The sequence below is a fragment of the Rattus norvegicus genome, chromosome 7 (assembly GCF_036323735.1).
Source record: "Rattus norvegicus strain BN/NHsdMcwi chromosome 7, GRCr8, whole genome shotgun sequence".
In the NCBI taxonomy this organism is placed as follows: domain Eukaryota; kingdom Metazoa; phylum Chordata; class Mammalia; order Rodentia; family Muridae; genus Rattus; species Rattus norvegicus.
The window spans coordinates 125,374,667-125,388,884 of NC_086025.1; the positions used below are offsets into that span (position 1 = coordinate 125,374,667).

The following is a 14,218-nucleotide window of genomic DNA, read 5'->3' on the forward strand; positions in this document are numbered from 1 at the left end:
TGAACCGAAGAATCAGCTTTATTATTGAAATTTATCTATGGGAAATCTTGATTGATGAAAAGTCCCTTTCAAGCAAAAACATGTTCTCTTGTGGAGTCTTAGTTGAAGTCTTAGACACTCTCCAAAGAAAAACACATTTCTGTCCTGGAGATGCCATCTGCATGTAGGATGCCAGCCTCCTACCCGCCTCTCTGTCCGTGCCCCTGCCCCTTAGAAAATAAGTAGTTCTCCCATTGCCTCCTAGCTACACAAAGACAGGGAGGAGAGTTAGAAAAGGTTTTTTACCTGCTTACCAGTGTGGAGAGCTACAGCGGCAGGCTTAATGCCCTGGATCCTGTAACCCTAGTAACTATCACTGGGATTAAGTGAATCTGCTCTGAGGAAAGGAAGTATAGTTAACAGGCTTGACAATTGACTCTTGAAGTTCTCTTGGTGTCTCCAAATCATCCTTTTCACAGCCGACACCCTCCCTTCTCTCTCAAAGTGAACCATAGGTCCCAACAACGTGAAGTTTACTTTTGGTTGGGACTTCCTGTTAGAACAGGACAGTAAGACTTACTTCTCAGACTCCTCCCTGTCTCCATGCATTTCCATTCCGAGGTTTACTGGACATGGCATTCTCACAGGTGACTGCAGATTTGAGCATAAATCCCAAGTTCCTGTTTCCCAAGAAATAAATCACCCCAGTTGCTAACACCTAGTGCTCTCTGTCAGCCATTAGTCACACTGTGGCCCAGGGCAACCTAAAGACAGGAATGGATATTTGTGCACATCCCTCAGGTCACTCCTGGAGCGCCATCCTCGTGTTTCAAAGAGCATTGGCATTCACCCATGGGAGTAACCATGGAGCACCAGCCTATTGTTCCCGAAGCACCATTCTAGAGCTCCAGAAGTCATGGGTATTCACTCAAGAATAACCATATTGCAGGAAAACTTTACTTTTTCCAGTTGTCACTGTTTTTTTTTAAATTGATTATAAAAATTTGGTCATTACATTTAAAATGTTGTCCCCCTTTCCAGTTTCCCCTACACAAACCCCCTATCCATTTCCCCATCCCCCTGCCTCTATGAGGGTTCCTCCCCACCTGCCCCCATACTCCTGCCTCACTGCCCTAGCATTTCTCTATGCTGGGGCATCGAGCCTCCACAGGACCAAGGGGCTCCCCTCCCATTGGTGCCCTACAAGGCCATCCTCTGCTACATATGCAGCTGGGGCCATGGGTTCCCCCATGTGTACTCTTTGGTGGTTTTGTACCTGGGAGCTCTGGGGGGTCTGGTTGGTTGATATTGGTGTTCTTCCTACGGGATTGCAAACCCCTTCAGATCCTTCAGTCTTTGCCCTAACTTCTCCATTGGGGTCCCCTTGCTCAGTCTGATAATTGGCTGTGTGCATCCACATCTGTATTGGTCAGGCTCTGACAGAGCCTCTCAAGGGACAGCTATACCAGGTTCCTGTCAGCAAGTGCTTCTTGGCATCAGCAATAGTGACTGGGTTTGGTGTCCGCAGATGAGATGGATCCTTAGGTGGGGCAGTCTCTGGATGGCCTTGTAGGAAAACTTTAAACTCAACTAGTTTTTTTTTTTTTTTTTTTTAGAAATCTACCTAGTTTTAAGAAGTAGTATTATTTTTTTAAGTACATATTCATTGTGAGAGCTTGGTAGGAATGTGAGAAGAAACGCACCAGGCACAGTCTTCCTAGAGGGTGAGGAGTGTGGAATGGGAAGGGACGGGAAACAACAGCTGTCCACAGCTGTCCTGTTAAAGTTAGATCGAAGAATGGGGCTCAACTGTTTGTTCTGTTGTTACAATTTTGAGAGCAAAAATATAGCAACACATCCTGGGCTGTGTGTATCCCTGGAAACTTAGAAAGACTTCAAGTGTTTCCTCTATAAATAAGAGGTAAATATGTGTTGTAGTGGTAGACACACTTAACTTCTGTGAGTACCATATTACAATATACAATATATATACAATATATATGCAATATATATTGTATTGTATTCCACAAATATGTAGAATTTTACAGATTGAGTATAACAAAAAAAAATAAAAGGGTATATACATCTTCTGAATTCCCTCAATTATCAGTAAGAAATTGTTTCTGGCAAACCAGAGGGCAGGTGTCCTCTGTGGATATGGGAACTTAGGTTTCATGACCTTGAAGAACGTGCATCTGAGAAGCAGCTCCCAGCATTCCTAGCGGCTCAACAGAAGAAAGCTTCATCTGCCTTTCAAGAATTTCTCCAAGTTCAGTGACTGTAACTGATGGGAATTGTTAGGTTCCTCTGATGCTTTGGGTTTAAACAACCTACAAGTACACAAAGGTACCTCTGTGTGGAGGACACGCCCTGTGTGGCTGGCTCCGGACCTCTTTGTCTACACTTCTCACCAGAAATCACAGAGAAGCAAGTCTGCAATAATACCAACTGCCCAAACCTTACAAAGAATTATAAAGCTACATTAATATACATATATATTATATGCATATGCAATTATTAAAAAGCTTGGTATTCGGCAATGGGAAAGCTCTGACCTTCAGTATCAGCCAACAGACATTAGGTGACCACTCCTCCTATTGAGAACCTAAGTCCTCAGGATGCCCAGTCAGTGGGCATTGGGTGCTAAATTTACAGAAGGGAATACTAAAATACATTTTTGTGAATACTTCTTATTATAAGTTAAATCTAAAATTGATCACCATTGTCTCTTTTGTAGTCACAAGCCTTCGGCACACAACTGTTAGTGAGTAGAGTCCGACAGAATGAAATTTAGAATCCCAGAGCTCCCACTTTTCTTTTCTCTGCTCCTGCCCTGTTCCTTCTGTCACCTTTCTTTTGGGTTTGGATGTAAAGCTCTGCTTGGTTTAAGGAATTCCCGTTATCACTCTTGCGCTTCAGAGTTTCAGTTAGTGCTTTATAGGAACGGAGGGCGTCACTGGACCAATTCCAGTGGCATCAGTCTCTCTCCTTTGGACAAGCACCTTTTGTAAATTGATAGCTCTTCAGTCTTGATGGCACCTGTCAAGGAAAATTGGCCTGTCCCTAAGCAACTGATTTCCTGCCCAGAATTGAGCATCTAGACACTCCCTTCAGCATGAATCTTTCCTCTTGCAGGTAAAAAGAGAAAAGATGGAGAGAAAAACATGGTGGAGCCCTTTCTCCCCGTCTGTGCCAGCCTGCCTCCAACCTGGTGAACGGGACCCTCACCTTTTGTGTGACAGCCCCTCCCCCTCAAAATGGGATACTAGATTTGACTAATTAACTCATCCTTGTAACTTCTGCGATTCCACTCACCATCCTAGTTCTTAGAGGATGTTTGAGACTCGTTAACATGCTTTGAGCTGAGGGGTTTTACAATCCTGGCATAGCTTCACTAACACCTGAAAGCAACGCCTAGCAAACTAATCTAGGGCATCTAAAAGTAGCCCAGTGAAAGCCCCACTTTTCCGGTCCTGTTTTTCTTTGAGATTATTAGCTCCTTACCTGCAAAAGCTAAGAAGAACCGGTGTCATACAAAACAGGCGTGCTGCTGGTACGTGGACTGTTTAATTTATTAAAGCAGGTTTAAAAAAAAAAAAGGTGTTGCTGTCTGATTCCCCAGACATTTTAATCGGAAAGCAAGCTGGGCGAGGCCGTACGACCAGCGACTTGCTTACCACACTGCTGTTCATACGGTGGAGGGACACTTGAAAAGAAGTTGCAATCAGCCAGCGACCGTGACCTTCAAGAGTCTGAGGGCACAGTCTGGGTTTGGAAAGTGAACTTGGACAGTGTTTGTAGCAAGATATTCAGGAAGATGGCCGAGTCTTCAAAGTATGCTTCCACATTAAATTTTCTTGACTCCTGCCTCGATCCTTTGTGGCCTTCCTCTACAGGAGAAAAGTTGAGGCTTGTATTAAGATGGGGCCAAAGTGAGAACTGACCCTGAAGGCGAAATTCTTCCTGGGGCTGCTTAAATTCCTTCTGCTGTCTTTATTTGAGAGATGCATACTTAAAATTCATAATATTTTTTCAAGAAGGAACGTTACCCTTCTTAGACAGTTTTATGTTTAGCAATGACACATTATTTAGTCCTTTCATTTAGCGACCCCAGCATCTGTGGTTGGAAAAACTCTCAGGAGCCATTTCAGGGATGTGTGTGTTGCTCTCAGATAATTATACATGGATGGTCACTTTGTCAATAGTTTTCAAAGGACAAACACCTCTGACTTACTTATGTTCACCCTCTATATCTTCTAGTTGTGGTTGGCATAAAGAACCACGGGCGTCAATTTCTAGTCTAATAAATATTTGAGATTATTCTGAGGTTTTTGAGTGTCTGTAAACATCACCATGGAAACGCATGTGAGTCAACTCTGTGGGCATTTTAAATATGATCTAGATCTGAGGTGAAACCTGAATGACCAGATAAGAAAACAAAGAATGAGAATTCAGAAAGAAACCACATGATAGGAAAGGGCGAATGTTCATGCTTAAACAAGAAAGGTTTCTTAGCTTCATTAAATTCCCCTTCCTCATTCTAAGTGTAGTGGAAGTTCATTCTTTTGAAATCAATGACAAAGGATGTTTGCTACTTATGGCCATCTTGCTATTGCCCAAACTGAAACAGTAGCAGACCGTACTGGTTAGATTTTGTAGCATTACAAAGCAGCCATTGTCCTAACACATTGTCTGGTAGTAGCAGGCATTTTTTTTTTCTGGTACTGCAAGCAGGGGCCTCATCACAATGCTGTCCTGGCATCATCTGGCAGGATGTGACATATAAACTCAAAAAAAAAATGCAGTGCAGATGCCCAGAGAGGGCAGTGAGGTGGTTGAAGGGGGAGAGGGATGAGACAGAAACCTGCTTTCACTAACTTCAATCTGTCCTTCATTTCTTCTTTTCTGTTTTCCTTCCTTCCTTCCTTCCTTCCTTCCTTCCTTCCTTCCTTCCTCCCTTCGACTCTTTTACTACTGTTTTATCTTCCAAAATCTTTAATGATGGTAAGAAAAACTACTAACTTGACTTTGACTTTGCTAGATAGAGGTAGTCATATATATGTTCATCATCTACCTTAAGCCTTTTTTCTCTAATATAATTTGTATTAATTTTTTAAGAATTTCACAAATGCATACAATGTATTTTTATCATATTCATCCCCTAACTCCTCCAAGATTCTCCCTCCCAACTCAGGCCCTCTTTTAATTTCTGCAGCCCATATACTCATGGGTGTGGGGCCACCCAGTAGAGTATGACTGACCTCTCAGGTGTTACACCTTTGAAGAAAACTGACTCTCCCCCACTCCCAGGATCTGTCATGTTTCCATAGCTTCCCAGCCACTGGTGGAAATGATGAGCCCCTCCCACCTCAGTGTTGAAATGTAGACTGTTTTGATCCTGTGCTAGTTTTGTGCAGGCAACCAAGGCTGTTGTGAGTTCGTGAGCACATTCTATGACTCTTTTGCCCTGGTCTTCCCAGACCTCTGGCTCTTAAAATATTACTTTCCCCTCTTCTGGGATTGATTATCCATGAACCTGGGGGGGGGGAGTGACCTCACATCTTTAATAATTAAGAGAAAGAAACAAAGTGAAGAATAAAACCATTCAAATTCCAAGTCCCCTTCCAGAGGATGAGTCTTGATGTTTCATGATGATGTAACTTTGAGAAGAAAATTTGCATAGAGGGATCATTATCTTCTGGATGAGGATGGCTTTAAAAACAAATGCTAAATATGTGGTGACATATTTAAATAGCCCATTTGCCTGAATTATTCCTGGTGTCAGTTCTTCCCATAAGGAATTATGGCGAATATACAGCGACAAGAGGAAAGGAACGGGAAGAAAAGAAAGGAGAGGGACCTTAAGGTGACAGTTATGTGCAGTCTGTACAAACCCCATCCCCACCCCTCTTCCCCTCCTCCCCAGCATCCATTGACAAGAGAGTCAGGAGAGTGCACAGCTCTTTCCCTGCCTGTTTGGTGCTTCTTTGTCTCATTTCCTACCACAACACGGTCCCTCTGGACCAAACACTAACCACACAGCATCAGCATCTACTGTCTCAAACACTCCTGTGAGAAAAGGCAGCAGGCTTGGCCTGGGGTCAGCTCAGGCCATGAAGAAGTCTACAGAGACAGGAGCTACCCTCTAACTTCCTTCAAGTGCCAAAGAAACCACTTTCTTTTCTGAAGTCCCTACTGCTTTAAGAGGATAATTGAGCATCTCTTGTTAGAGTAATTACTGCTTTCAGGAGCTTTGCCTCCTAGAATGCCCTTGCAGGAATAATGACAGCAGATGTTTTCTGAGGGTTCCGAGGACCAGGCCTGCCTGGAACGAAATTCTTCAGAGTTGTTACTGCACTCACAACATGCCAATCTAGTGGTGAACTCGCATTACCCCCATCTTGCATAGGAGACGAGAGCTCCGTGATTTAGAAACCCTAAGTTAGATTAGGGTGTGAGTTTCAAAGGCATGCCTACTTTTAACTGGCAAGTTTCAACTTCTTAATATTATGATTCCCTGCCCCCGTGAAACTTTTATCGAGGAGACAAATATAAGACATAACTAGGTGACAGAGCTGGAGAGATGGCACAGCCATTGAAGGCTGAGGTTCTCTACCTGAAGAATAAGAGATTACGAGGCAGAAAATTCCATCTTATATTAGATGAAGTCTTACAAGGGAATAGTATCACATAAGGGTTTTAGGGTGCTAGGCCCCCCCTCCCATCTCCTCCTTCGCTTGTACCTCTTGCTAACACATCATTTCTCAAGGTCGTGAAGTGTGTTTTCGAAGAGCGCGTTATCGATGACAATATAGGCATCTGCTGTGATCAATTCTTTCATGTGGTCAACAACAGACAAACTTCACAAGCCAGGCGTGCATGAGAGAGCAACATGACAAATGGCAGTTACGTATTTGCTCAATAATGTCTTTCAGTCACTGAACAGCTCAGTGGAATGACCATGCACAGTGATCCTAGTAAATGAACTAATGCACACAACTTTGTCTGATTTGTGTACAATGTTGCTCACCTGCAACTCCAAGAATTCCAAAGAAAAAGAGTAGGGAAAGGAGGTTCACCTGAGCAGGTAAAAGCTAGCCTTGAGAGTTGTATCTTAAATTCCCTGTAACATTGCTATACCTTAACGCTCAACAGACATGAAATGCATCATTGTAGCCTGTCTTCCTTTAAAAATCATGCCTTTCTCCCTTCATCTTTCTTTTCTATCTCAATTCTCTGAAACACTACACTCAATATCTAACTTGAAACGACCCTATATGTGTCTGGTTAACAAGCTGTACCATGTTTTGGTCTGATTTCGTACACATAAAAAAATGTGTTATGTTCTCTTTGAATAGCAAATGTGCTCTATTTCTGTGCACATCTGCATTTGATTACGTACCATTTAATGAAAGCACACTTGTAGATGATGAATTTTTAAGAGTTTATCCGCCTTTATTATATTTTTATGTATCACTATAAGGAATAAAATTTACTTCCAGCAACAGGGTGTGTCTCATGTTTATTGACACAAAATACTTTCTCCCTTGAGATTGATAAAGCTATGAGATGTCACCCATTCTCTGTAAAACCACATTCCAGATGCAGGAAAAGCTACCAAGGCTCCATGCTCAATTGACAAAACAGAAGGAGGGTACTAGCCAAAAGATAAAGACGGATGTGTGCTTTAGCACAAGTCAGTATTAAAAAAAAATGTGACTTAAGCAAAGAGCTGATTGCTGTATTTGATATGTTAAAGATAACTTTGTGGTACAGGCAGAGCTATGTGAAGATATTTTCTGAATATCTGAGCGAGATGTCCTTTAACTGAAATGATTTTAACTACAAGCAATGGCTGCTATTTTATTACTTAAAATACCTCCCTGGGCCTCATTTTCTAAGAAGAAAAAAATCTCACGACCCGAAAGAGAAGAATCTTGAATCCCATTTGCTGATATTGGACAGCTTTTCCTCTACGTATCACATTAGTGCTCCATTTCAAGTTTTTCAAATCAGAGATGTGGAAATGTCTCCACTGTCATCATGGCATCGTCGCTTTGGAGAATAAAGAGGTCACGTGACTTTCATGGAATGTTGTGCCTGTGGAGCCCTGTTTATGTTCTGCAGCCACATGTCTTGAGTCCTGAGACTTGTCAACCTCTAATATGGTATATTCAGAGTATGTAAAGGAGAATTAGCTTCAACTATATTTCACCTATATTTCACATAGGGACAGATATCCCTCTTAATGTGACTTGTTTTATATTTCTAACTGACATGACATTAATAGTATATAAAACGATGCTCAGAAATCCAAGCACAATAGATTGCACACGTGATCGTTATGGTTAACGTTACAGCCTGTAGGTTGCAAAGAGGTATTTACTCCATCTTGAGAAACAGAGTTGGAACACTGAGCGGAATAGTCTCATATTTGAATTGAACGTGTCCTTCATGCATCCAGTGGGCGTTCAGTGCACTATGATATGCACTGGTCTTGCTGAAGAAATGTACATTTTTTTGTGTCAAATAATTTCGCCTGTATCATGAGTAAGGTGTTGTTTTTTATTTATACATTATAAATTTATTTATTTATTTATTTATTTATTTATTTATTTATTTATTTGGGAGAAGCAGCAGGCCCCTGAAGGTCAGAGGACAACTTCTGCCAGTTCTCTCTTTTAGTTATGTGTTTCCTGGAGATTGAACTCGGGTCATCGGGCTTGATGGCTAATGTCTTTACTTGTGGAGCCATCCTGCCAGCCCACTGCTATTTTTAATGGCAGCGTCTATTGCCTTCCACAAGTAGGCAAATGAAATAATTAAGTGGGAATAAACACGGGCTATGCCATCATGTCTTATCGCCTCACTTTGCGAGAAGAGTGTCTCCACAGACGACATTGTTTCTAAGCACTCTCTTCTTGATTATGTTTAATTCACCAACTGAGACTCACTGATGTGTTACCCACATTTTCATCCCAGGCCCCCCAGGCCCTCCAGGTGGCCTGAGAATAGAAGACATCAGAGCTACCTCTGTGGCACTGACTTGGAGCCGTGGTTCAGACAATCACAGCCCTATCTCTAAATACACTATCCAGACCAAGACGATTCTCTCAGATGACTGGAAAGACGCAAAGACGGGTGAGTTTACATGTCTATTCAATGTGTTCATGTTTCCACAGGGTTTTTTTCTTCTAATTATAATTTTATCTTCCTCCAAGTCTTCCTATGTCCCTTTTACCAATCCCTCCCATGACCCTCTCAGTTGCTCAAATTGATGGTCTCTTTTACTTTTATTAGTATGGTTATGTATACACTTATGAATACAAACTACTACATTTGTTTAGTGTTGCTTATATGCATATGATCCCACAGCCAGATATTTGTACTGGATAACCAATTAGGAGGCACTCCACGGTTGAAGCTAACTCTTCCATTCCCAGCAACAATTAGTTGCATGAAGCTCTTTGCCTAGCATGGGGTCCCATGAGACTTTTCCTTTCCACATTAGCATGTCTACTGGTATTGTCATTGTGCAGATCTTGCTTGGGCAGCTATGCCGAGGTAACATGGGTGAAGTTTCCTAGTCATTTATAGGAGACACAAATTCACAGTTAGCCGACTGGTACTCTAGTTCTTAAAAAAATCTCTCTACACCTTCTCCCTCGATATTCCCTGAGTTTTTGCTGCAGGGTTTGTGTTGTAGATGTATTACAGGGGCTTGGCTCCCTGCAACCAATAATTCTCTGAATTATAAGCAATCGAGCTTGTTTTGGTAATAGTCTCTTTCCTTTCTCTGCAAAAGGAAACTTCTTTGATTTGCGGTAAGAGCAATGCTTATCAGTAGGTATATAGGTATAAAAGTATGTTTTAGAATACAATTAGGATTATTTTACATTTTACTATATGTCTTAGTCAGGGTTTCTATTCCTACACAAACATCATGTCCAAGAAGCAAGTTGGGGAGGAAAGGGTTTACTCAGATTACACTTCCACATCGCTGTTCATCACCAAAGGAAGTCAGGACTGGAACTCGAGCAGGTCAGGAAGCAGGAGCTGATGCAGAGACCATTGAGGGATGTTACTTACTGACTTGCTTCCCCTGGCTTGCTCAGCCTGTTTTCTTATAGAACCCAGGACCACCAGCTCAGGGAAGGCATCACCCTCCCTGTGCCCTCCCACCCTTGATCATTAATTGAGAAAATGACTTACATCTGGATCTCATGGAGGCATTTCCTCAAGGGGGGCTCCTTTCTCTGTGATAACTCCAGCTTGTGTCGAGTTGACACACAAAACCAGCTTATATATATATATATATATATATATATATATATATATATATATATATATATAGTTTTATAGGTTTTTAAATACATTCATTGGTAATTCAAGTGGCAGATTTTACATTGTAATTCAAAAGGCTGAGGTCGGTTTCAAATGGTGTTCCCTTGGGAGCAGTCTAGCTTGTTTTTGAAGCAGAGTCCTTGCCCGACCTGAGGTTGATCAACTAGTCTTGGTCACCTGGCCAGCAATTCTGAGGGATCTGCTAAGCCGCTTCCTGATTGCTACAATTATAAGCATGCTCCAATATATCCAGCCCCCTTGTTTCTCAGTTTTTAGGTTTCATTTTTATGTATATTCGTGTTTTGCCTACATGTATGTAAGTAAGTCTACCACATGTGTGCCTGCTGCCACAGAGGTCAGAAGCAACATCTTGCCTCCTGTAACTGGAGTTAAAAATGGTTGTGAGCCACTATGCGGGTGTGGTGAGCCAAACCCAGGTGCCCTGCAAGAGCAAAAAGTGCTTATAACTGCCGAGCCACCTCAAGCTCCACACACAGTGTTTCCATATGTGTGGAGACAGAATTCAGGACCCCATGCACATTTAGCAACACTTTGTCAACTGAGCTACCTTCCCAGCCCTCTTCCAGTGTCTTGTAGAGACAGGAAGCACTTCTCATGTTCATTGGTTGCCTGGGCCGTATCCCTTCAGCCCCCCCCCCATTGATCTTAGGGGTCCCGCAAATAACAGCTAATTGTCTTATAAACAAAAATCTCCAAGTGAATTTCAGCCTCTTTTAAAAAGACTCTGCCGAGACCCTTTCTCCATCTTAAGTAACACCCAGGTTCTGGATTTAGACAAAGACATCTTCTTGGCTATCTTTTCAGTATCACAGTACAGGCTTCTGGTTGTAGGCAGCTCATAGTCAAAGAAGAGACTAGCAAATAAGGAGGTGCCGTCCCGCTCAGAGACCTAACAACCATCTCTGTTTCCCGTTTACCTGATGAAGATCTTGTATCAACCGGCACCTTTACTTGTCATCTTTCCCTTACCTGAAGTGAAAGCCCTTATGTGTGCAGATTCTATTCAAGGGGATGCTAGTGGAGATAGGAGATACAGAGATAGAGTTAAAACAGAGAGACAGAATGTAAATAAGAAATACCCAATTTAATAAAGATTGAGAAAAAATAAAAAAAGGGGGAAACAAAAATATTCATGGGAGGGGATATGGAGGCAAAGTTTGGAGCAGAGACTAAAGGAACAGCCATTCAGAACCTGCCCTACAAGTGGCATATATATATATATATATACATATGTATATATATGTATATATATATATATACACACACACACACACACACACACACACACACACACACACACACACACACACACATACAGCCACCAAAACTAGATAAGATGGATGAAGCTAAGAAGTGCATGCTGACAGGAACCGGATATAGATGTCTCCTGAGAGACACAGCCTGAGCATGTCAAATAAGAGGTGAATGCTAGCAGCAAACCATTGAACTGAGAACTGGACCCCCGTTGGAGGAATTAGAGAAAGGATTGAAAGAGCTGAAGGGGATTGCAACCACATAAGAACAACAACCAGAGCTCCCAAGGACTAAAAAAAATAAATAAATAAATAAATAAAAAACAGAGAGATGGGAAGCCAACATTTTAAAGTTTCAAATCAGAAGGTCAAAAAACGTATGTTCAGTTTTTTCATGAAGCTATGACAAGGTGATGGGACAATGGTCAAAAGTCATGTTTAGAAATGAAAGACATAGACAGGGTGAGGCCTGAGCCGGACCTAAGACATGTTAGGTGAAAGGGGACAGGGGACACTAGACGGCAACTCTTCACAGGCTGGGTGTTTATGATCTGCAATGAGCAGATGACGGTTCCCCGAATATTAACATGATGCGTCACAGGCAAGCCTAAAGAAACAAATTCTCCAACTACTATGCAAGTACGTACGTGCATTCGTGTGTGGGCTAATCATTAAAAACATGTAGAAATGTTTGAAGCAAGCTTAAACTGAGGTGTGGGCCTCTCTTGGTTGTGTATTTTTATCATCTCTCAGTTAAGTAGGCAAGCTAAGATCATACCTTAAGGATAATTTGCTATCTGTCCTGAGTAGCCGGAATGCTGAGAATTTATTACAGCACATGTAAGCCTAGCTCGGGATGACGCAAGTTCATAAACCCTATGAACAACATTATTCAGTGTTATTTTTATCTTGAGCATAAAAACATTTGCTGCCTGTGGACTATATACTTCACCCAATGTTTGCCTTAGGAAACCATCCTAGCTTCTGCTCCAAGAAAATGGCTTTTTGCTAGAAAAAGTGTAGCCTATAGATTAGCAGCAGGGTGGAGATGGTGACTTTGCAGAGGTGCAGGGTTCTAACCCCCATGTAAGGCTTTCTAGACAGGCAGGTCTCACACACACACACACACACACACACACACACACACACACACACACACACACACACACCTTTCTAGTTTGTTATGAATGATGTTTTACTCCCTTCAAGATGGTATTTGCCATTACTAGATTTTTGTTTATTGTCAACCCAGAATACACATGCCAACTCTCTAAGAGAGTGAAAATGACTGGATTTAGTCACCTACTAATCTCTATTTTACGTTAATTTTATTTAGATCCCCCAATCATTGAAGGAAACATGGAGTCAGCAAAAGCAGTCGATTTGATCCCATGGATGGAGTACGAATTTCGAGTGGTAGCAACCAATACTTTGGGGACTGGAGAGCCCAGCATACCCTCAAACAGGATCAAAACCGATGGCGCTGGTATGTGCAAGGATCTGAAATTTTCATAATGTCACAATACAATATCACGTTAACATATACCAGATTGTATTAGGAAATATTGTCTGCAATCAGTGGCTCATCTAGAAATGTGTGTGTCGCCAAAAACAACAAAAAGAAAATATTAATATATCTCCTACATGAACGATATAAAAATCTATAAAAATTTATCTACGTTGTTCTTTGCTATGCACATTTTAAAAATTTATAGAGTTTATATAATTAATGTACCACCTACATTAATTATATAAACTCTATAAATTTTATATTTTCTCAGCTTATTCCACAAGAGATTATGCAAATAATGCTTGTATGTAAAATCTGTAGTTTTCAATGTAAACTGTGGGTCTTAACAAGGGAGACACTGGATTAAAAAGATTTAGTGGTTTGGGATTTTCTCCACTTTGGTTTCTCACAGGGGCATTTACAGCTGAATACCCATTTGACTAGGGCATGGAGGAATAGGGTAGAGAGCAGAAGGGTCTGGAAACAAAGGAGGCAGTGAAGATTCACAGAATCATGGCACTGAATGTATGTTCTCTTAACTCTAGGTGTCATTCTAACTACGTTCTCAAAACAGCTCAACCAGTTCTAAGTTTCTGCAAATACCCATCCCATTTAGGTCCCCTCTATTTTAAGAAATTCTCCACTCTTTCTTTACCCCATGTTTCCAAAGTAAAACGTTGTTCTGATTCTAATGACCTTTCTCCCATTTATTATGCCGTGTATATAAAAAAAAAACTTTTTTTCCTGGTTCACTGAATTCATTTATTTTGACATTCCAAGCCAAAAATCAGAGTTTTATTTGAGTTAAAAGTTTTAAAAAGATGATTGGCTGACATTCAAATTCTGCTGTAGTCTTTTAATGTCACCTACCCATATTTTTGGCTGCCCCAGTTCCTTGGCCCAATTCCCAAATAGAACTATTAGTTCTAGTGTCACGAGGTCTGCCATTAGTGAGCCACTGTCTATATTTCTATACAGTTTTAATGACATGGGGACTACCATCAATAAGGTTTACAGATCTAAGTAGCTTTCTGCAGTGTTGTCAAATAAACGTGATAGTGACAAAAGAAAGAAAATATTAAAATCCCTGGTTTGTTTTGAAGTGCTATTC

General features: G+C 41.3%; 1 protein-coding gene across 15 annotated transcripts in view; it reads left to right on the forward strand.

Moving 5' to 3' along the window:
* The window catches only part of Cntn1 (contactin 1), a 297,760-nt gene that overhangs the window by 232,029 nt on the left and 51,513 nt on the right, over nt 1-14,218 (forward strand). For 8 of the 15 annotated variants that reach the window (XM_017594616.3, XM_063262899.1, XM_063262902.1 and 5 more), the window contains 2 exon segments: nt 8,962-9,120; nt 12,934-13,083. In XM_017594616.3, coding sequence (XP_017450105.1) covers nt 8,962-9,120; nt 12,934-13,083 — 309 coding nt within the window. 15 annotated transcript variants of the gene reach the window in all.